This window comes from Meleagris gallopavo, chromosome 3 (assembly GCF_905368555.1).
Source record: "Meleagris gallopavo chromosome 3, MGAL_WU_HG_1.1, whole genome shotgun sequence".
Taxonomy (NCBI): Eukaryota; Metazoa; Chordata; class Aves; order Galliformes; family Phasianidae; genus Meleagris; species Meleagris gallopavo.
This window is the reverse complement of record NC_139406.1, coordinates 29,845,534-29,868,117: the sequence shown is the minus strand read 5'-3', so window position 1 is coordinate 29,868,117 and position 22,584 is coordinate 29,845,534. Positions and strand designations below refer to the sequence as shown.

General features: G+C 36.4%; 1 protein-coding gene across 3 annotated transcripts in view; it reads left to right on the top strand.

The window, feature by feature from the left end:
• The window catches only part of GALNT1 (polypeptide N-acetylgalactosaminyltransferase 1), a 76,364-nt gene extending 54,004 nt beyond the window's left edge, over window positions 1–22,360 (top strand). For all 3 annotated transcript variants that reach the window (XM_085220527.1, XM_085220526.1, XM_085220525.1), the window contains 8 exons: window positions 2,859–3,066; window positions 4,912–5,082; window positions 7,783–7,900; window positions 8,752–8,932; window positions 16,618–16,757; window positions 17,858–17,956; window positions 18,729–18,863; window positions 20,711–22,360. In XM_085220527.1, coding sequence (XP_085076653.1) covers window positions 2,859–3,066; window positions 4,912–5,082; window positions 7,783–7,900; window positions 8,752–8,932; window positions 16,618–16,757; window positions 17,858–17,956; window positions 18,729–18,863; window positions 20,711–20,857 — 1,199 coding nt within the window. In that variant the 3' untranslated portion in view covers window positions 20,858–22,360. The remainder of the gene's footprint in view (window positions 1–2,858; window positions 3,067–4,911; window positions 5,083–7,782; window positions 7,901–8,751; window positions 8,933–16,617; window positions 16,758–17,857; window positions 17,957–18,728; window positions 18,864–20,710) is intronic.
• The last annotated feature ends 224 nt before the right edge of the window (window positions 22,361–22,584 follow it).

Genomic DNA, 22,584 nt, shown 5'->3' with positions numbered 1-22,584 from the left:
AGTTTTGAAATCTGTGATGATCACTTTGGCAATTTTTATTTACAGTTATTTTCAACAGTACCTGAAAATTGTTTTGTTTTTTTTTTATGCTTTATTTTCCAAAAACATACTATGTTTCCAGCAAATGTTCTTTTACATTAAATAAAACTGAAGGGATGTGGTGCCTGAAAATATGAAGGCTTTAGCATATGCTACTTACATATTCTGTTTGTGTTGAATTAAAACGGCAGACTTTTTTCCAGAAAAAGAAAACTGTTCAGCCTGAGCAGTGTATTTTGAATTCTAACATCAGAGTCAATTTAATTGGAATGAAGTAAGCATTCAGTCTGCCTGAAGCACACTTTGTACCTGCCAGTGTCAAGCTCTTAAAAGAATGAATTTGCATAATATCACACAATTATTTACACTGCAAAAAAAGCTTTGGAGAAACAAGGCATGGCTGTAACGTTTCTTCTCTAGTTCCTGATCAGAATTGCGTGTTTTGTTTTCGAGTGTTAACTTCTTTGTTAACTACTTTAGAAAACAACATTAACAGAAGAAATCAGAAGTAGTCAGTACTTTAAAACTAGGTCGAGTACTGAATGGCCCAGTGTGCAAGGCAGATTACATCAGGACAGAAAACACCCACCGAAGCTAGTGATAGATGCATATCAAAGCAATGGATTTAAAACTAAATGCCTGAAAATATCATCTGTAAAGTTTATATCTGTGCTTCTTATATCTGTGACTGCATGATTAAAAATCTGTAAATCTGTATTGTAGCTTAATAAAAATATTTACTTTGAAACTTAATGTTTACTTTATGTTCATGAACTGTGACTCAGTAATAGAATTGTCCAATTATTTTTCAATTTGCACACTTACTGGCTTTAACTGAATAGATTTGCTTTCTTTGTCATCTTGGATTTCTTAGTGCCAGTACTGCTGTAGAAGATGCTCTTTAAACAGTCCATAGCAATAAATAAAATGATTCATATTGATAGAGAAAAAAGTTTAGAAAGGAATATCCAGCAGAAAGCTTTATCTCTGATACGGAAGGTTTTTTGCAAGTATTGTCAAAACCTCACTCTGCTTAAAGTGCATGAGGCAATGCTAAAAACTTACTCGGCTGTCATCCCAGGTCATTCCTGAACATCTGACGCTGTAGTGCATAAATATTTTCATTTGGGTGTTTAACATAGGATTTAGTGTAAGTATATGGCTTGCGTATAAAGTTATCTCTAAAGCTTAACATTTCTAGTAGGCCAAAATCTAATGTATGCATTAAGAGATTATTCAAATGATTTTTATATGTGCGGAGGAACATTTTTCTGACTGTCAGATTAGCATAGAGAGAAATTCTTCACTGTCATGTTATCTGTATAATCATGCAAATACACATATATATACACATATACATTAAACAATAAATAGTTCCACAATGCTGGTCTCTTAAGTTGGTGGCTTTGGGAAGCTATGTAGTAAGAAGTGAAATTAATTCGACACAGGCTGCGTCAGTCAAATGATTTGTGCTTAACCCCAGCAGGCCTGCAAAATTTTCACATGTGAAAATGGGTTTGTACTTCTCAATTTTTAGTACTAAACATTCTTTTGAATCTCTGTTAGTATGCACAATAAAAAGTTAACTTGTAGCGAGTTTCTCTTGAGACAAATATTTAAGATCTTTCCAACTCTTTTAACACAGCTCAGCGTCCAAGATGTGTCAAAACTTATTTCTGTGTGTTTTAGTGACAGTCCACCAATGCGAAGGGAAAAATGAGGAGGGAATTAGCTCACCAGAGCAATAGTGAGGAATGGTAATCATCCCTGGGGCAGCTCTGCCTCTTGAGATTTACAAGACAGCCCAAGAGTTCATGCCGTGCTTTTTCTCCCTCCAGTGTCACACACATCCTTGCACGAAGGACTTAATAATATCTTACATTAAATCCTACTCTAGGCTGTGCACTACTGTTGTACTACAACTCTCACATGCTTTGAATGTATCATGTAATACATTCAGTGGCTGAGTTTTATAAGACAACTTATTTTGCCTCTATTAGAGATTTCAAATCTATACAATGTTATTACACAAGTTTTATATGGCTGTAAATTGCTTTTTTCCTCTCAGTTCTTTGTTCTTCCTTATTATTTTTCATAGTCTAATTGTTCATGATGGACAAAGACTATGCTGAGCAGTGAGAAATTTGACAGCTGTTTATACCGCACTAAATTTTGAACTTACAAGCATTTATTAGCCGTTAGTTAGTTATGGATGTTGTATTTTAATTAACTTGATCCTCAGATAAGCAGGTTTGTTTGTGATACAGATGCTCACTGACATACAGCTGATTGTCTTCATTTTTGTTTTTAGGAGTTATAGTGATAACTTAGAGATCTTAGCCAGACATATGTGGAGAAAGCAGAATTGAAAAATGCACTTGGTTATATTTCAAACTCTGCAAAGAAATCTGTAAGTTACATTATGGTAGGAGATAAATAGTTCAGCTAGTTGGCTCATTTTTGTTACTTTCATGATGGATAATTTTATGCCCAAGAATATGTATGCATACATTTATTCCATAATAAAATCTTGTCTATCCCATCATATTTTTATGTAAGCATTCTACACTCTCCGTTTTTGTTTCCCATGATGACAGAGTGAAGAGAAGGAACTTCCTGCTCTAGCAAGTGAAATGCATGGGGGAGGGCTGAAGGGCTTTGTGCAAAGTGGAGAATAAGCAGCAGAGTAAACTAGCTGAGGAAAGAGATAGAAAAGCAAGGAGAAACCTTATTTCAACTCTCTTATCAAAAACAAAGGGAGAAAAAAAGCTGTACTTTGTAACTGACAGTTTCCATCTGTTTGATTTTTTTCCTCACAGACTTTTTGAAAAGACCACTGGAGAGCTATGTAAAAAAATTAAAAGTACCTGTCCATGTGATTCGAATGGAACAGCGCTCTGGTTTGATCAGAGCTAGATTAAAGGGGGCTGCTGCTTCGAAAGGCCAGGTCATCACCTTCTTAGATGCTCATTGTGAATGTACGGTAGGCTGGCTCGAACCTCTGCTGGCAAGGATCAAAGCTGACAGGTAATTATCCATCTGTTGGTCCATCTTTTTTTTTTTTTTTAAGGTTTTTAAGAAGTTTCGAAGTACTATGATGTAACCTAAAAGCAAGTATCTACTTTCTGAAAGGACGAGAAAGTCCTGTATTTTGCACTGCTGTTAAGACTAAAAGGCTAATTCAGAACTGCTTTTGAAAGTTGAGACATGGTTTAAAATGAAATGCGTGAGCTAATGTGTTTAAAAACTGGGAGATCTGAGTGTGAATGGAGTGGAAAGTAGTGGTATTTGAGCTCTTTTACTTGGCTTACTCCATCATGAATTTGGGAAGATATTCTTAAAGAAGAAATGGAGGCGCTGATCACAACAGGGTAAGCTTTTTATAAGGGCAGGTAGCAACAGGACGAGGGGAACTGATATTGAACTGGCAGAGGGTAGATTCAGACGAGGTATCAGGAAGGAATTTTATACTGTGATGGTTGTGAGACACTGGAACAGTGTCTTGCCCAGTGAACAGTGAACTTGCCCAGTGAGGTTTTGGATGCCCCATCATTGGAAGCTTTGAAGGCCTGGCTGGATGGGGCTTTGAGCAGCCTGGTCTAGAGGGAGGTGTCCTTGCCTATAGCAGAGGGCGGGAACTATGTGATCTCAAAAGTCCCTTCCAACCCAAACTGTTCTATGATTCCATTCTACGATTCTACAACTAGAAGTATCTCTCAAGTTTACTGTATTCAGGTTCTCTTGACTTCTTTCTTTCATAATACGGGTTGTGAATGATCTGTGGATGTGTGAAATTCTGTGATGTGACTTTGTTTTTTAGGGTGTATTTTCTAAAGTTAGAATAGTTACTGGAATCATTCTAATTTACACTGCAGTAGCATGGCTTTGTGCCTATTTTAAATTGGTATTCACAATGCTTACATGTGGTGGAAACTTGAGTGTTGTTTTATTTTAAGGAGAAATTGGTATGCTTTACAAAACATACATCTGAGCAGTAATTCCATAGTTGCAGACTAGTTGTTAGTAAGCAGCATTTTAAATAGGCTAGCTACTAAGCATAGTGTTACAGATCTTAGTTTTGTTCTTATGGTTACAGGTGAAAATCATACAAGTTTTCATGTTACAAAATACAATATTACATGATGAAAAAGCTGCAGCTATTAAAGAGCCTTTGTACAGAGCTGTACAAAGATACAATATCAACCTTTAAGTTATCATTTTTGTAAGATGCGTGTAAATTATTGTTGCAATTTGTGCAAATAGCTCAAATAAATGTGTCCTTTGAACTTCGTTGCAGAGCTTTCCATGAGTGGAAGCCTACTTGAGTTATTTCAGTATCTTTAAGATGATTAGAATTATTATCTCTGAGTATATATATGCCTTAATGATGTCAGAACAGTAGACAGTGAAGCCTCTTTCTATTTTTATGTGGTAACTCATTTCTTAGTTTTGATGGCATCTTAGAATACTTCCCCAGGGCTAATGACTTGAGTCTTAATTTAAAAACATGCGAGTTATTTTGACCACTTAACTAGAAACCAAAGTTTCTTTTCAGTCACAGTTTGACATTGAGAAAGCTGTGATCGTTTTTTTCCATCTGCAGAAGGTGATTAATAATTACTGATAATAATGCACATGCTATTGTTTTTAAAGCTAGTATTGCCGAAATTGCAACACATTTTCATTTGGATGAGTTATTTCAAATTAGCAAGATAGAGCTTGATATTCTGGTAGTAGTCTATTGTGCACTGCTGAGAAATGGCATTTGAAATTTTAAACTTAGTACTTGTTAAAAATGGAGTTTAAAAAAGGGAACTACAAACCTTGTTCTGAAATTTGTACTAACAGATTTTGGTTCATCCTTCTTTCTAGGAGAACAGTCGTGTGTCCCATCATTGATGTAATTAGTGATGACACCTTTGAATACATGGCAGGTTCTGATATGACCTATGGTGGTTTCAACTGGAAGTTGAATTTTCGTTGGTATCCAGTTCCTCAAAGAGAGATGGATCGGCGGAAAGGAGATCGAACTCTTCCTGTTAGGTAATTATTAAATTGGTTAAAATGTTCATCTGATGTTCTTTCTGGATTAATCTTGGATACAGGTAGGCAATTAATTTTGTTGTTGCAATATGTTGATCTATTTGAAGGAGCAGAATAAAGATTATTTTACATGAATTGGTTGATTGTAACTTTTGAAAGAAATGAAGAAAGCTATTGGTATGTCACTGTAGAACTATTTCTGTAGTTTTTTGCTAATTACCAGCTGACTGCTAGCTTTTTGCTAGTTCTTGTGATACATATATTTTTATTGAAGCAATGCCTTAACTTTTTTCTCTAACAGGTAAACAATATTTTGAATACGTACCAATTTTTATTTCTTGTCGGCGTCTGTGAGGGTTGCTCTGAAAGTAATGTGTCTTGTTTTTTTTATAATGTTGGGCCACAGTTTCAGAGGTGGATGTTGCTGCTATGGCAGTAGAGATTGAACCTTCCTGTCAATATTTCATTAAATTTTGTTTCATTGAAACAAATGGCAGCAGAGGGAGGCAGTCTGACATACCAGTGTCTGACACAGAAGTGTGTGTGAAGCAAAGATAGAGAACTGAATTCTTTCATGCAGTAAAAAATTGCACCCATTGACATTCACAGACGCTTGATGAACATTTGTGAAGACCAAACAGTGGATGTGAGTACAGTGAGGCAGTGAGGGGTGCATTTCAGCAGTAGCAACAGTAGCATGAAAGACAAGCCGTGTTCATGATGACCATGCGCAGTTGTTGCATCATGAAATGAAGAGCATCTCAATCAGCTCATCCACACAGATCAGCAGATTACAATCTGTGTACAGAGTTCCAGTGCACTGGAAATGATGTTGTCAGTGTTTAAATTTGCAGAGTTTGCACCATGTGGATCCCGTGGTACTCACAGAGGAGCAGAAATAACACCGTATGAAAGTTTGTCACGATTTGTTGAACTAGTGTAAGGCAAAAGGTGACAGTTTCGTGGACTGCATCATTACCAGTGAGGAGATATGGTGTCACCACTACAAACCAGAGTCAAAATCGCAGTCCATGTGGCAAGATGTGAATTCACCCATCAGAGGAAAAGTTCAAGTTGCATCCTTCAGTGAGTGTAGTATCTTCTGAGAGAGGAAAGGGGTCCTTCTGGATTTCCTGGAACCCAGATAAACCATCAGCTCTGACCTAGTGGTCACTGTGATTCTTACTAAGCTGAAGGCTTGAACTTCCAGAGTCTAGAGAAGGAGACAACCTTACTCTTGCTCCACAGTAATGCCAGTCTTCATACCAGTTTGAAGACCATGGAGCACACTGCCAGTCTTGAAGGAATGTTGTACCCCACTCACCATATGGTTCAGATTCGGTGCCTTCTAACTTCCACCTGTTGGGGACGATGAAAGGTGGATTGTGTGAGCAACATTTCGCTAGTAATGAGACAGTCAGAGCACTGAGGTCACATCCTCCCATGCAGGTTGTTACAAGTGTAACATGCAGGCTCTTGTCCATTGCTGACAAAAACAAGTAGCTAATGGTGATGATTATGTTGAAAAATAGTGTTGTAGCTGAGAATTTGCTCTAGCAAATAGTGTTACTGTGCTCTTTCTATCTATGGTAGCTTGTATAGAAATAAATAGGAGGCATTACTTTCAAAGCACCCTATATAAGTGTGCTTGTGTGCACGTACATAAACATATTACAAATACATGAAAGGGAGGCAAATTTATTCTGGTATGTCCTATTCGCAAAGTTAATGTGGAACACATATAACTTGAGTGTAAAATACACCTTAACACAACTTCAAATTTACATTTCCTGCCCTTAACACTCAGAAAAGTGGGCAATATTAACTTAATATAAGGTTGAAGATGTGATCTCTGGTATTTTTGGTTTGTGCTCTGTTATGAAGAAATCAAAGGTGTCCTCAGGATGTGGTTAATGGATTATTTTTTTTTCCCAATGTCCATTTTAGTGGAAAAAGCTACACAAATTATAGTTAGATTGAGACTACCTAACTTATATTTAACATGTCTTTCAGGAAAAGCGTGAAGTGTTTCAGAAGAATGACTAGTTGTAGAAAATGATTTATGCTAGAAAAATATGTCATTTGTAGACTTGAGCTATAAAATTATATCAGCAGGCGAGGCGAATGTGCAGTTCATGTATTGTGTGCGTGTTGACTAAAAAATGAAAATTTGGGAAGTTTTGCTAAAGTGTGAGAAATTAGCATTCTTTCTTTATGAGTAAGGAACTAGTGAAGAAAATCTGAATGTAACCCTGATTGTACAACTTTCTTGTATAAAGTGAGAAGAGTGAAAGCATGCAGACCACTTCATGGCCTCTTGTAATTCTTCAAGAGTAGTTGACAGACATACATATTTCTTGTAAGAAACCAGTTTCTCTTTACTAAAAATTACCATCACTGGAGGCAGAAGTTTCCTTCTGCAGGAATGGCAGCTGCTTGTTAGCAGCTATTTCTCTATTCAGAGTCAAACTTGAAGCGAGGAAACAATGAGAACTGTCAGTAACTGCTTCCTTCTCCAGAAAGTGTTGAGCTAGCAAATACATCAATGGTAACTGCGTTTGGACAGCAGCCTCATGAGAAGGAGCATGTTCTGAGCTACAGAAATAAAAAGTCATTTTGCCAGTGTAAATGTGAAATGTATTTAAGTATGTCTTTATAGTGACTGATGCTTTTTTTTTTTTTTTTTTTTTTTTTTTCCAGGACGCCTACAATGGCAGGAGGTCTTTTTTCAATAGACAGAGATTACTTTCAGGAAATTGGAACATATGATGCTGGAATGGATATTTGGGGTGGAGAAAACTTGGAAATTTCTTTCAGGGTAGGTAAAAGCTTATATCTGCTCAATGTGTTATTGCTGACAGTGTGTCTCACATTCTGTAAAATACAGACCAGATGACAGTGACAGGGTCCTCTCCTTTTGCAGCTAGTAGTATATTTCCTGTCAAGTTCCTCTGGTGGAGACATGCAAAAGCTGTACCTGTCAGTAAAGAAAAGTGTATGATGGATAGTTGACAGTCTTGTGACAAAAATGGAATTGGAGTGTTTACTGTGAATAAATACGTTTGTTTTTTAAAAAAGGAATTCAGTTAGAAAATGTACTTGGAGCATAAGTTAAGGGTAATACTGTCAGTGTACGATTTATCATGTCAGTGAAACATGAGTGGTTTCTTGTGGCCTACCTTAAAGATTGCCTGTTTTCATTGTTCTCACTTGCATTCCTACCAAATAGCACCGTTACCTTTTGTTTTATTTGTCAGCTCAGAACAAATACGTGATTCCAAAATAAACTGAAAATATTTTCAGAAATGTTATTTGGGAAATATATGTTGTTTTTACATGGAGAATCTGTTTTATAGTGGACTTTGTGGGCAGATAACCATCTCTTACTTTCCTGTGATTCATGTGAACGTTTTCATTCCTTTGCTGTCCAGCTGGCCCAGTTCTCTGAATTAATCTCATGCTGTGAGGCCTGATATACTCCTTCTTATGCTACTCCACTTACGCTTTTGAGCATCCTTACCTGTTGAGCAGGAATCAAACTTACTTTTCCCTTCATATAGTATTTTTATGTTCTAGACTTTTCTCCAAATTGACTAACAGAAAATAATTAACATTTTAAAACATTTTTTAGTTGTTTAAACCATGCAGTAACTGTGCTTTCACTTTCAGATTTGGCAGTGTGGTGGCACTTTGGAAATTGTAACTTGTTCACATGTTGGGCATGTGTTCAGAAAAGCAACACCATATACGTTTCCAGGAGGTACAGGGCAGATAATCAACAAAAATAACAGACGGCTTGCAGAAGTCTGGATGGATGAATTCAAAAACTTTTTTTATATCATTTCCCCAGGTGAGCAAGTCTTCAGTTATGAAAATAAATATCTATTAAGAATTAAAATGGATTACTGCCAGAGGAAAAACAAGCAAACAAACATGAGTATTATGAGTATCTAGCTAAAAAATATTATTTCTTTTAATTTCATGCAACAAAACTCACTAAAGGTGTATAAAAAGGACAACTTTAATTAAAACATAATGTTATTAGCTTATTCAGAGATGTATCCTGAAGACTTTGAAGTCTATATTTTTTTCTTGAAATGTGAACATGACTTATGAATGAGCTTCCTGTGCAATGGAGTTAAAGCTCAGTAGAACATCAGAGTTCAACTGTAGTGCTAAAAGCTAGCTGTGCAAATGCATCCCATAATGTGATAGAGTTTGATCTCTGGCTTCTTTGTTGTGGGCATTCAAGGTTGAACCAGTCAAAATAGGCATAAGTGAATTTCTGTAGCAGGAGGGGCAAAATTTAAGGTCATCTGGCTTGGTTGAGTTTGCATGTGGCAATCCAGAGTGTGGGAACAAAATGGCCAATTTATTTGACTGTGATGATACAGATTATCTTTCTTAAAGTGAATGTTAACAAAACAAGAGAATATATAATATGAGAGCAGGTTTTCTACAAGCAGAAATTTTCTGGAAAAGAAAAAAGCAGCCTAGGAAATAGTGAATTATTACCTTCCACAACTTATATTTGTTTGTCCTTTTAAACAAAAGACAAACTTTAGAGAGCAACAGACACTGACAACTATTTGAGGCATTAGAGACATTCAACTTCAAATACTGAGCAGTAGTTTTATATGATAAATCTACTTCTCCAAATAGCTATCTTTAAAGCTACTATTCCCTTATGACTTGCTTATTAAACTTGCATTAGTATTGTAATGTAAAAACTGTAATAAAGTGTAGTAGGAGTCTGAACAATGTCGAATTTAGATTACAGGCTCTGAGAATACTTGTGAGAGCAGGTGATCACGTTGCTTTATACTTTTGTTTCTTAATAGAATGCATTTCTTGATTAGGACTAAGATTTTTTTAATTATATTTCTGTAATTAATTTTGTAATTTGGTACTAGTCAAAGCCTTTTAGGTGAAATCTGAATCTTGTAGCTTGTGGCTACTCTGTTTTATTAATTAAGAATTATGAATTCAAACATCACATGTATAAGTGTCTTTCAGATAAGTTGTACATAAATAACTGTAATTAATTTTGGCTGATTGTTTTTTTGCATCCATGCCAAGCTAGATTATTTTTTTTTACTGACAACACCTAAGTGTAAAAATAAGCTCTTGAAAACAAAGCTGAATTAGTCAACATAATGGTAACGCTGTGTTATTTTTATATATGATTTTTGTAGTCCCTCTTTTCATAAGATAACCATAAGCTACAAAAGGAGTTAGTGTTTTCGTGTAGAAATGTTGTTTTATACAGCTTCCTTTCATGGGTTTACAGCACTGTCTGTACATACATTCTCCCGTTGGAGAAAAGTTACCAAAAAAAAAAAATCATTTAAAATAGAATGTGAATAAGAGTTTTGAAATGATGAAAGTAACTTCAGCAATTCTCTGTAGTTGCACTGTATATTCTCTTCTTTTGAAAGACGCATGCCTGCACAGTTTGTCTTATGCTAATAACCTGCATGATTGGTGGATGTGTTCTTGCCAAGAGCTCTAAGCTGCTCTGAGAGCATCTGCATCAGCCAACTGGCACACAGTCTCATTTGTGTGCCCATATCCCTTTGACACCACACTAAAGTTTGACACTGGAATTTCCAAGTGTTTCAGGAACCATAGGGCAGCATTACCTGAATCTGTTGCATTGTTCTGAAACTGGTTTGCTACCCAAGGCTGTGAAAAAGAATGGCTTGTACGGCAGCTCACTTCTAGCTATGATGCAGTGTTTATTGTTTAGAGGATGAACCAATGGATTGTACTCAGCGCTGTTCATATCATCTTCCCTCCACTCCAAATCCATGCATGTTGTCAGAACCAGAAGTTAATAATCAGAATGGATTATTATTTGAGGAAGTTCACAAACCCCTTACCTTTATTATTCTGTTGTCTCTATCTTACCTGAGTTAGGCAGACTGCTGATCTTACCTGTTGACAGCAAATATTGCCTTGAATTTTCAGTACATATTTCTAAGCCAACTCAGTGAATTTCTTCTCCATTAACTCATTTTGCTATACTCTCAGTTTTCAAGTATCCTTCTTATATAAAAACGAAATGCTTAGTTCTTGCAGAATGATGATGTAGTGACTCTGTCAGACTGTACAGCCTGTGAAACACTGCTAGTGCAGTTTGTACTTTCAGTATTACTGTGACAATGTCGCAGCTTCTTGGAAGGAGCAAGATGAGAATTTTTAAGCTGATGCTAGCTTGCAAGCCTGGATGCATATGAGAAGAAAACGAACAAACCTCTGCACCCATGTTTTTCTTGTTATGGATTAGGAAATTGGATTTTGAAGGAGGTAATATACTGGCAGACATGATTAAGTCAAACAACAACTCCTTTATATCCTTTCTTTTCTGCTCCCCTGAGAGAGGGAGCTACAGAGGGATGCAAACCTAAGATTTTCAGGTAGCTTTCCCATTTCACGTGATCTGAACTGTGGAAGGAAATGTCTTAATATTTGATTGATAAGAACTTCAGAGACTTTTTACTGTTGATGTAGTTAAGTGGAAAGCTATACTCTTGAAAAGTAAGTCTTCAATCTTTTTTTCCCCTCTAATAAATACTGCCTAATAGAAACTACTTGTGTTTTAAGCTTTCATGCATTTTAGAAATCATCTTTCTGCTTAGAAGTAGACAAGTACAGAAGGAAGCTGGGCAGGATAGTGTTGCAGCAGGTGCTGCTCAGCCAAAATCCAGCCTGTCTCTTCACACACAGCACTATCCTCTGCAGTGTTAATGGCACTAACTGTTGCAGTTGTTGTGCATTAGCTTACAGCTTTTCTTACAGCTGTGTGTTGCAGCAGGGTGCTGTTTCACAGACCATTTCCTATTGGAATCCTGCATATGCAGGTGAATAGCCTGGCTCCTGTCAGCCTGTGCTGCGGATTTTGCCACTGCTGTCTGATTTCTAGACTTGCTCTTTTTTCATTCTCTCTAGTCTAGAATACTGTGAAAGGATTGTCCAAGGGTGAGGCTTTCTGAGATGGCAGTATCCAACAGTTTGCTGCAAGGATGGTGCCTTATTCCCTTTGCTTGTTGATTGTTCATGTATGTCAGCTGGTTTTACTTACTCAACTACTTGGGACCTTTTACTCTGTAGGCTTTCTGCTGGTTAAATTAGCACCTGTGTCAGCACAGGAAGCACAGCAGCAGTCTGAAGCTGAGCAAGGAAAATGCCCTTTTTGCAGCAGCAGCTCCATAGCATTAGGTTGGCTTACCACAGCTTCCTTCTTGTAGCTACTAAATAATTGTAAACTGGCAGTTACGGTGTTTGTTAATATCCTTCTTCTAAAGGTGAAATACAGATTACACAAGAAAATCACGCAGCCTAAAACTACATGAGTCAGGGTTCCATCTTGGACCTGCAGCCTCTTGGTCTCAGCAGAAATGGCTGTCATTCAACAATCTCTTGTACCCCCACTTGTATGCTGAAGGCATCCCAACAAGCAGCTCTAACGAGCTTAGGGAGAGCGTCCTAGTGTGAATAGAAATTAATCTTCTTGTTGACCAAAAGTTTTACTCAGAAGGTGTCTTTGATTATACCAGAGCAATCGGTAACGCTATAGAATTATGTAAACAGGAACTCTCTGACAGACATGGTTGTTATCCTGAGAACAGGATCAGTAGTCCTGGTTTATCATTACTATGTATGCTTGTCTTCAGCCAAACATCGTAAGTCTGGGATAAGATTTCTGTTTATGGCTGATGGGGAGACTGAGTCGATGGTGGTTGGTCTTTGCAATGTAGCTAAACCTGTGTTTAAAGTATGAACAGAGTGGTCCTGTATGTTCCAGTTTACAGCCAGTATTTCTTATTGCCATTAACTGGAAATGCAAATATGTGACTGTGTGAATTGGTTTAAAATGATTACTGCTTATTGAGTTTTATAATACTGAAGAAAAACAAGTTCTGTGAGGTTTTTTATTTATTTTTTCAAACAGAAGCTTGGTTTTGAAAGAAACAGCTTTCTTACTGTGCTTTTGAAAATGATGGAGTATTTTATAATCATGATGAAAACATCATGCTTCTCATCTTTCAAAGCAGTTTAGTATGAATATATTGCCACATTGAACTTGGCAAGCAAATCTTCAGTTCTCTTGAAATTTTGAGGATTGCAGAACTATTGCAGTATGACCACTGAAAAGCTTTAATTATTAATGAGTTAGCAAAAGGATAATTAGCCTTCAGATAGAGTATTCTACTGCTAGACATTGTTATACGTATATGGAAGTGGTAGGCGATTTGTATTCATATATTGTGAGGATAGTGGAGGAGTTAGTAGTTTTAAAATGGTTTTCTAAGACTCTTCCTGCCTTTCCCAGTCTATTGGGACGTCTAGGGATTTTCTCTCAGAAATAGAGTAAAGCGTTTTTTTCAGAAAACAGTGATAGCATTGAGTAGCTTCTAACTGTTTCTTCCCATGGTAAGTAACCAAATTACAGAAATGCCTGCTTGGATGAGAGGTCTGGATTTGTCAAGTTGATAACTTTTTTCCAAGTGTAAGGGCACCCAAGAGATGTGATTGAACAGGAAAGACTGTTACGTATTACTGATCAGAGTAGCATGGTATTGCATACAAAACTGTATACCAGGTCCTTTAGTACAACATCTAACCGTTGTGTTCAAGAAATGGTTAGATGTTGTACTGAGGGGCATGGTTTAGTGGGAAATATTGGTGGTGTGTGGATGGTTGGACTGGATGATCTTGGAGGTCTTTTCCAAGCTTGATGTTTCTGTGAAATTTTTTCAAGAATAATGATAGACCCAGCAAGTGCTGAGCTAAATCTGAGATTTGTACTAAGACTGGTGTTAGTGGTTTTGAATTATTTGATATGCAGCTAACAGCAAGCTGAGTAATAATAAGAAACAGAATAAGCTGAGTAATAATAAGAACCACGAGGAAGATCCACACTTGAAATATAGTAAAATTAAACCTTAGGGTGTTTTGGTTTGCTTTTGTGTTTCTGGGGGAGGAAAACAAAAGCTCTGGTCAAGTATGGACTATAGTAAGTACTGTTAACACTGTTTTTGTGAACAAAACCAAAGTATTTCAAAAAAACAAGTGATGAGCATGATTGTCTTCCTCATTATATACCCACCTGTACAGTCTGGCGTAATAGTTAGCTGGGAGGAAGATTTGACCTCATTCTGGTTTTGTGGTTTTAATATATGTATGTATTTTAGCTGAGCCTTTAAAAACAAGTACAAAAACACTGGAAGGCATATGTAAGACTCCACTGCATATTGAAATTCTTACCTATGTGCGCAGAAAATAGTGGTGCAGAAACGCCTTCAATTTTTTATATGATTTATATTTTGCAGGTTTCCTTGCTTGCTTCTATTTCTTCCCCCAAATAACAGTTACCCATTAGTTGTTGTGTTGCATAGTGTAAATAGGGATACTCCAGCTAGATGAGAATTATAATAATACAGACAGGGAAGTGGAAGCAGCTAAGAGATTGATGCCTCACTTGGAAAGCAAAGCAATTTGGCCTTGTTAAAGACCACCCCTAAAGCAAACTGTATTTCTTCAGCTATCAGTGCTCAGGTCAATGTGCCAGTAGGTGACTTTGTGTAGACTGTGACTTCAGAGTACTTTGTTAGCTGGTTTGTTTGTTTTAGTTCTCTCACATTAAAAAATGGTTGTAATGGATATAACCCACACCTTTTATTTCAGTGTAACGGAGCAAAAATCAACTGGCACATCTCTTTTATGTAGTGACATTTAAAATTACTTTAAGAAATAATACATTTGTAAACTATTAGGTGTCACTTTTCTTTATGGTTGTGACTTCAGTCCTTGTGCCATTTTTAAAATGACAGAGCCCTATTTTTTCTTTCTTTTTTTTTTTTTTTTTGAAGGTCATTATAGCAAATTCTGTAGATGAGTAAGTTTTTAATTTTGTGGTGTTCTTCCAAGAGTGGCATGATGGCTATCTCATCCATGCACTTCACTTTTCATGACTGAAGGATGAGGAACTGCAGCTTTTCTTTTCTTACTTTACAGTGTCTTGAGATAGTACCCATTTTGGTGTACAGGACATCTTCACGTTAGTTCAGGGAGGGTAGCTTTCTGGGGTTTTTTATGTTTTGGTTTTTTGCTTATTTTTTGATGTGCATTTGCTTAGCTTTCATCCATATTATTCTGTTTTATTAAAAAACAAGATTTCACTCATTTTTCCCCTTATTAGTATAGTTCTCCAGAACGCTTCCTCAAAAGTCAGAAGGGTTTTCTCTTAAGTTTTTAATTCAGTGATTCTGACTTAGCATTTCCCTATTTCTAGAATACTAAAATTAGAAATGTTTTCACTGATGTTTACAAGCAGCTGAAATTATGCAGGTATCTGCCTTAATTGAGTAGAAATACACCATCTGCTGGCAGGTTGATTTAATAACATGGTGTATCAACTGCAAACTTCGTTTCAAAAGGTCAGCAATTCTTGTGGTAACTTACAGTCCTCTAAGTACAGATATTCCTGACAAATATATGGAGGAGGTCTTTAGGCACAGTGGTCAATTGAGCCGTATTTGTGGTCTGTAGGAGGGTACTTTTTTGTAATATATTAGGTAATATATCTTTTTGGCTCGTGTGGTTGGAGCACAGTGTGAAAAATACAAATAGAATATGAAGTAGCTAGAAATTATTCTAACTTTAATATTATTAAAATGTTAATAACAACGGTGCTTAATTCTGGTGTAGTAAAAAAGTACTTACTGACTGTGCATACCTTTCTCATCCCATTTTCAGATGGGATTTGAACAACTTAATTTTCAGAAGGAATTAAAGCTTCTATAAAGGGATGGGTAGATACAAGAAGAATGGAGCACTTTGATAAATGAGGGACAAAAGAGAATAAAAACAGGCAAAATGCTACAGAAATTAATAGCAGGCCTAATGGCGAACACAATTCCTGTAACTGCTGCTTTTTTATTGAACAAATACTGAATTGTTAAGGGCTTAGTTCTCTTTACGAAGGCTGCTTTCTATTTCTTTATGTAGCTAGATGAATGATGACGAATCCAGCAGGTGGTACCTGGCTTACAGAATTAAATTAAAACGCAATTCTCCTTGCTTTGCAGAAGGAAATTGCTATGTTACACTACCTAGATATGCACCCCAGTGGATAATGGGCATAGAATAGCATTAGTAACTATCCATTTCAGCCTCTTTTCTCTGATAACTTAGTAAGCTGTAGCATTCAAATTCTTCCACAAACCACAGGTGAAAAATAGTCATGCATAGTACACAGGTAGTGATTCCACCTTCTGTATAATTACGGGGAGAAGGAATTCACAGGTAGTGATTAACTTGTCTTCTGCAATAAGTATAAGCAACACAATGCTATATTTAAAAAAAGGTGTTTTTTTTTTTTAATAGTAGAGATGATTTCTTAGAACATCTTTCACACAAACAATGTGTTATACCAGTCACTTTTGTATCAGATGAAGTTATGTACAATTCACTAGTAACCATTAAATGCAACCTTTTTTTTTATTATTTTTATTTTTTTTTAATCTCCAGGAGTTACTAAAGTTGACTATGGGGACATATCATCACGACTTGGATTGAGACGCAAGCTTCAGTGTAAGCCTTTCTCCTGGTACCTGGAGAATGTTTATCCCGATTCCCAAATTCCACGCCATTATTTTTCTTTGGGGGAGGTAAGATTTTAATCTGGCGTACTTGTCTACCATTTATAAAGTAAGTTGCACAGTAAGTTTTTTTTCTATTCTGAACTGAGAAAGCAGACACATTAACCTCCAGCAAAGTTCAATTAACTTGCATGTGTATCCCCATCACCTGAAGAGTGATGCATCTGTCACCTCTGAAGCAGAAAACCAAACTTTATGTGCTCTGTTAATTGAAATGTTTTCTCTTTCTTATTACTGTACTAAATTTCACAGAAAAGGCCTTTAGAAATATTCATTCAGAAATACATAGTTAAAGTTAACTCCGTGTATAAAGTTCTCCGTGTAGAGCAGTGTTTTGCTTAAAAATACTAGAGCAAGTCAAACAAAGACTTTGCTAAATGAATAAATAAATAAATACTCTGAACTTTACCCTCAGAATCCTCTTCAGTGACCAGCAAATCCTAATAATTCTTAAGCTTTGCTGGGCATTTCTCTGTTTTTCTTCATTTTACATGACAGTAGAGGTAGCATAAATGACCTTGTCCTAAATAAACAGGCACATACTTTCCCCTACAAGCCATGTTGAGTCAAGTATTGCACCTCTTGTAGAGTAATTTTGTACTGTATTTGTGCAAGAAAAACATAGTTCATGAAAGAGAGCAGATGTTTATGCTGCTATCAGCAGTCTGTATTTAGTATATAGTAATACAGTCTTAATCCCCGTATCTCAAGAACTGAAGAAATTGAACCATGTCTCCTGTGACTTTAAATGAAATTAAGCTCACTGTGCCTAGGAGAGTGCTTTGAAACTTTTGGTAGTTTTGGGCTGGGGGTGGAATGAGTCCATTCCATTGTACCTGAGCCTTTGAGAAAAAGGGGTCACAAGGTGGGAAGATCCCTAATAGAAAGGAAAGAAACGTGACTCTGTAACAAAGCAGCTTGATCATTTGCCTGGGAGTCTGAGTCACGGTTAGCATTCTCTCACTGTAGTACCATTCATATATTTTACAATTCTTGCAGATAACCCGTAGGTGTATAGCAGAGAGAACTGGTGTCAGTGTGCTTTGATACAGGCCTAGTTCTTTCTTAAAAATAACAGCCTTTTGTGATGTGCTCTTTCTCACTCCCAGATAAGAAACGTGGAAACAAATCAATGTCTGGATAACATGGCAAGAAAAGAAAATGAGAAAGTTGGAATCTTTAACTGCCATGGAATGGGTGGAAATCAGGTGACTTTTTAAATGATAGTAATGAATTATTTTAAACTCTACTAATCAGGATAATTTTTCAGTAACAATCATTAAATTTTACGTAAGCTGTACATTGTGTGAAACCTTGAAGATGCTGGGAATGCATGAGAAGATTTGTTTGATTCCTCACTTGTTATTTATTTGAAGACTGATTGTAGCATGATTTAGATAAACTTCAAAGTAAAAAATGAAACAAGGGAAGAGACTGCTGTAAGCCACACTTCCCCTCCTGTAGGTTCTCAGAAAACCATCTCCTGGTTAGACTTGTTGATTGGCATTGTTAGTTAAACAAAAACAAAATTATCTTTTTCCACCTGAACTGACATTTTCAGTGTGCTTGAGTGCCACTTCTGAAACTTTCTTCCATTTGTTTTCTGGTTGTTTTTTTTTTTTTTCATTTGTTTCATTAGTAATTTTTGATCAGGTCTTTTCCAGTATACAAAGATTGACTGACTTTGGGAACTGTGCTGTTCCTATGTGGAAAACAGCATGCAATCTGAAAATGTCATTTTGAAGAACTTATTCATGTATTGTTTGTATTTGTCCTCTAAAAAAGTAAAATTATTTCTGTATATGATGAAGAAAAGTAAAGTTCAGTGAGCATTAATGAAGCAATGCACAAATGTTCCCCTCACTCACGCCTGCCTCCTCTGCACCCTCCTACCACCACCACCCCTTTGCTGTCTGTATCCAGGTATTCTTTAGTTGTGTTGGTTTTTTTTTCAGTTTTTGTCATTATTTTTCTGTCTAGGTTTTCTCATATACAGCCAACAAAGAAATTCGAACTGATGATTTGTGTTTAGATGTCTCCAAACTTAATGGCCCGGTAACAATGCTCAAGTGCCACCATTTAAAAGGAAATCAGCTTTGGGAATATGATCCAGTGGTAAGTCTTCTAATAACTTGTGATGTTAAAATTAGCCAACTTCTGTTTTTATGTGAGCCTTACACATCAACAAACTCCTTTGTGGAACTGCTATTTGACAGAACAGGAAACAAAGTTAGGACATTATGTTCCCCTTGCCGTTAATTCATCAAGTGGTATTTGCATTGATTAATTACCTAATGAGTTTTTGAGGAGGTCTTAAAAAAAAAAAAAAAAAAAAAAAAAAAAAAAAAAGAATGTTTTCATTGTGCTTCCAGACCCTCTGAAGAGAAACTGTTAGTGCAATATTCTTTGAAGTTGAGGTTGCCTTAATATTATCTATTGCTGATCACATAGATAGCGGAAATTATTTCCTGTCATCAGTTCTGGCACCTAGTGACTTGGGTCTCACAAGGTTAAAAGGAAATGCTGTTGTAATTAAAAAATCAGCATCCAAAATTATAAGAGACATTTTACATTTACGTTTAGTGTGTTTAAGAGATGCTTCAGATAGCTTTATTTTAATCATCTCTTCCATATTGTGCAAACTCATTTTAAAATTCATAAGTTAAACTGACAGATCTAGAAATCATTGTGCACTTGTGCACTGGTCATTAATGTGCTGTACAAGCTCTGAAGACAATACTGTGATTGAGTACAAATGTTGATTGAAATGCTTAAATTCAAATTGTGGGAGTCATTCGTTCTTATTTTTAACATCATTAGTCTACCCGACTGAACTAAATACCTTGAGTAATAGTGTACAGTAATATGTTTATGTAATAATCAGTAATTCATGAAAAGGTAAGTGCTGGTTGTTTTTATTTCTTTTCCTGGTTTTTTTTTCTGTTGTTGCCTAAATGCCTAATTACAGATAGTATCAAATCAGATGATTATCTTTAATTTATTTTGAAATGAAGTAACCAAATTCTGAAGTAGAAGATAGTATCCAGATAAAAGATCACTAGCATTTTTCAGGATCTATTTGCATTTTGTACATATATATGCCTTTGTAGATGTGAATGTTTTTGAGAAGGGCATAATACAAGGTCAGTTTTGTGTCCCTGACTGAGAAAAAAGAATTCAATGTGTTTGTTCTGATCTCATGAAAACTACTGTTATAACTAATAATCAAGGCTGTACATCTTATCAGAGTTGAGCTTCTGAGTACTTGAAAACTCATGGAATCATAGAATCATAGAATGGCCTGGGTTGAAAAGGACCACAATGATTATCTAGTTTCAACCCCCCTGCTATGTGCAGGGTCACCAACCACCAGACCAGGCTGCCCTGAGCCACATCCAGCCTGGCCTTGAATGCCTCCAGGGATGGGGCATCCACAACCTCCTTGGGCAACCTGTTCCAGTGCATCACCACCCTCTGGGTGAAAAACTTCCCAATATCTAACCTAAACCTCTCCTGTCTCAGTTTAAAACCATTCCCCCTTGTCCTATCACTATCCACCCTTGTGAAGTTGTACCCCCTTTTGTTTATATGCTCCTTTCAAATACCGGAAGGCCACAATGAGGTCTCCCCGTAGCCTTCTCTTCTCCATGCTAAACAAGCCTAGTTCCTTCAACCTTTCTTCAGAGGAGAGCAGTACAGTCTTATTTAAATGGTGGATATTGCTTGACAAAGAACGTTGTTTTGTAAGTTCAAACTGTTCTCTTGTTCTCGAAACATAATGTGTTTAGTACCTACAACACAGAACAACATACTTGGGTGTTCTTTAGAATTGGGTTCTGGGGTTAGTAAGCGAGGGAGGTCTTGTCTAGCTCCTGTTTACTTATGGAAGAATTGTAACGGATATTAAAACTTCTTTATTCTGCTTGGTGATTTTGTTTAACTCATTTCTTTTTGTCTTCCAGAAATTAACCCTGCTGCATGTGAACAGTAATCAGTGCCTGGACAAAGCCACCGAAGAAGACAGCCAGGTACCCAGCATCAGAGACTGCAATGGCAGCCGCTCTCAGCAGTGGCTACTTCGCAATGTCACCCTTCCAGAAATATTCTGAGAGGTTCTAAAGAAAGTAAAGGATTGACTGGGCTACCTCGGCTAATACTTTGGCTACACTGTTAAGTAGCAACAGAAGGAAACTTCTCTGCAGAATCCACAGTTTGCCACCTGTTAGAACTCCTGCAGCTTTTCTGTAGCTGTGAACCAGCCTTCCTGTAAAAGGATGTGAAACTACCACACATACTAGTGAGACTGCGCCCACTGATGTTTACATGATTGAAAGAGTTTCTTCTAGCAAATCACGTAGAGAACATTTGGACAGTGGAAACATAATCAATGAAATATTCTTTCTGAGGAGCTGCATATCGTCGTAGTTTGCTTGCACATCAGTAACCTCTGCTGAAAGTGCTGTTGTAATGAAGAAAGTTCAAGACTTTTTTTTTCCTGGTTAGCAGTGGTAACCAGACTACTAAATACAGATCTACAAATAAGCAGAGAGCTGGGAAATGGATTCAATAACATGAGATAAGAATTCTGTAGTTTAAGGAGAAAAAAAAAAAAAAGTAAACAGGGTTGAATGGAAACTAAATCAGAACTATGAAAAGTACAATTTGTTATAGTGAAGTATCAAATTTATATGTAGATTTTATACCTCAGTGGGGAGATGATAACCAAGTCAAAACGCAATTCTCTTTTTTTCAATTGTGTGATAGTCCATAAATACTTCTTTATTCCCTGGTGGGTCTAAGATAATTTTGGGTGCAAACAAAATGAGCGTAAGAATAAACTTAGCTCTTGAATGTCAGATCAACATTTTTATTTCAATTTCTTGGCTGTTGGAATTGTATCTTTTTATTACTGTCTGAAAACTGGAGGTTAACATGCTGTCTAATTTTTTTTTTTGTCCAGACCTGACATTTCAGTTTTTATTTGGGTCAGTCAGCTTTCGTGGACTTTCGTGGCCAAACAGAAGATTTAAGTACGTGTTGAAGTCCTTAAGTTAACTTGATGGGATACACTTAGCACCCAGAACTCATACTACTGTACTATGGTTTTGTTTTCATAGCCATAAATCTTTTGTTCCCTCTTTGATTTCGGTCATCAGAAAGCCAGAAGAGAAGATAGATGATGTGGGTAGCAGGAGATTGGCAAAACTGAAGGTTTTCTGGAATCCTTTTTCACTCCATATTCAGATGTGCTTCATCGTCAAGTGCATATTTAGATTAGATTCTGAATTGTAATGTTGATCTGCTGCTTTTTTCTAATAAAACATAAAGAAAGATAGCTAAATTGATAATGGTTTTAAGTTAACATAGCCAAAAGCAATATGACTGTCATTACATGGGTCTGCATTTTTTTTTTTTTTTAACTGTTTTGTTCTGTTAAGAAAAATCTGTGTGAGCTGATCATGAAAATGAGCTACTGAATGCTCAGGCTATATGTTGAATTTTCTTTTGGAAAGAAAAATGAGATTTACTTAATGGAGAGGATATTTTTATGATAAATGTCATTGTTTGGCCAACTGTCCTGTAAAGCAAATTAAATCTAGACTCCTGCAAAAGTTGTGTGGAATTATATTTGACTGTTACTGCCATTCTATATTTGCTGCTCCCAGTTGCCTTAGGCAGTGTTATCTCCATTATTTCTGCAGTAGTACACAAGAGTTTTCATCTGCATAACAGGAAAATTTTAAAGAACAAACTGCTGTGTTATACTGCTATTTAAAATCCATAGGATGAGATGATGTAGTTATATTTATCTAAATACAGGTATCTTTCATAGCCC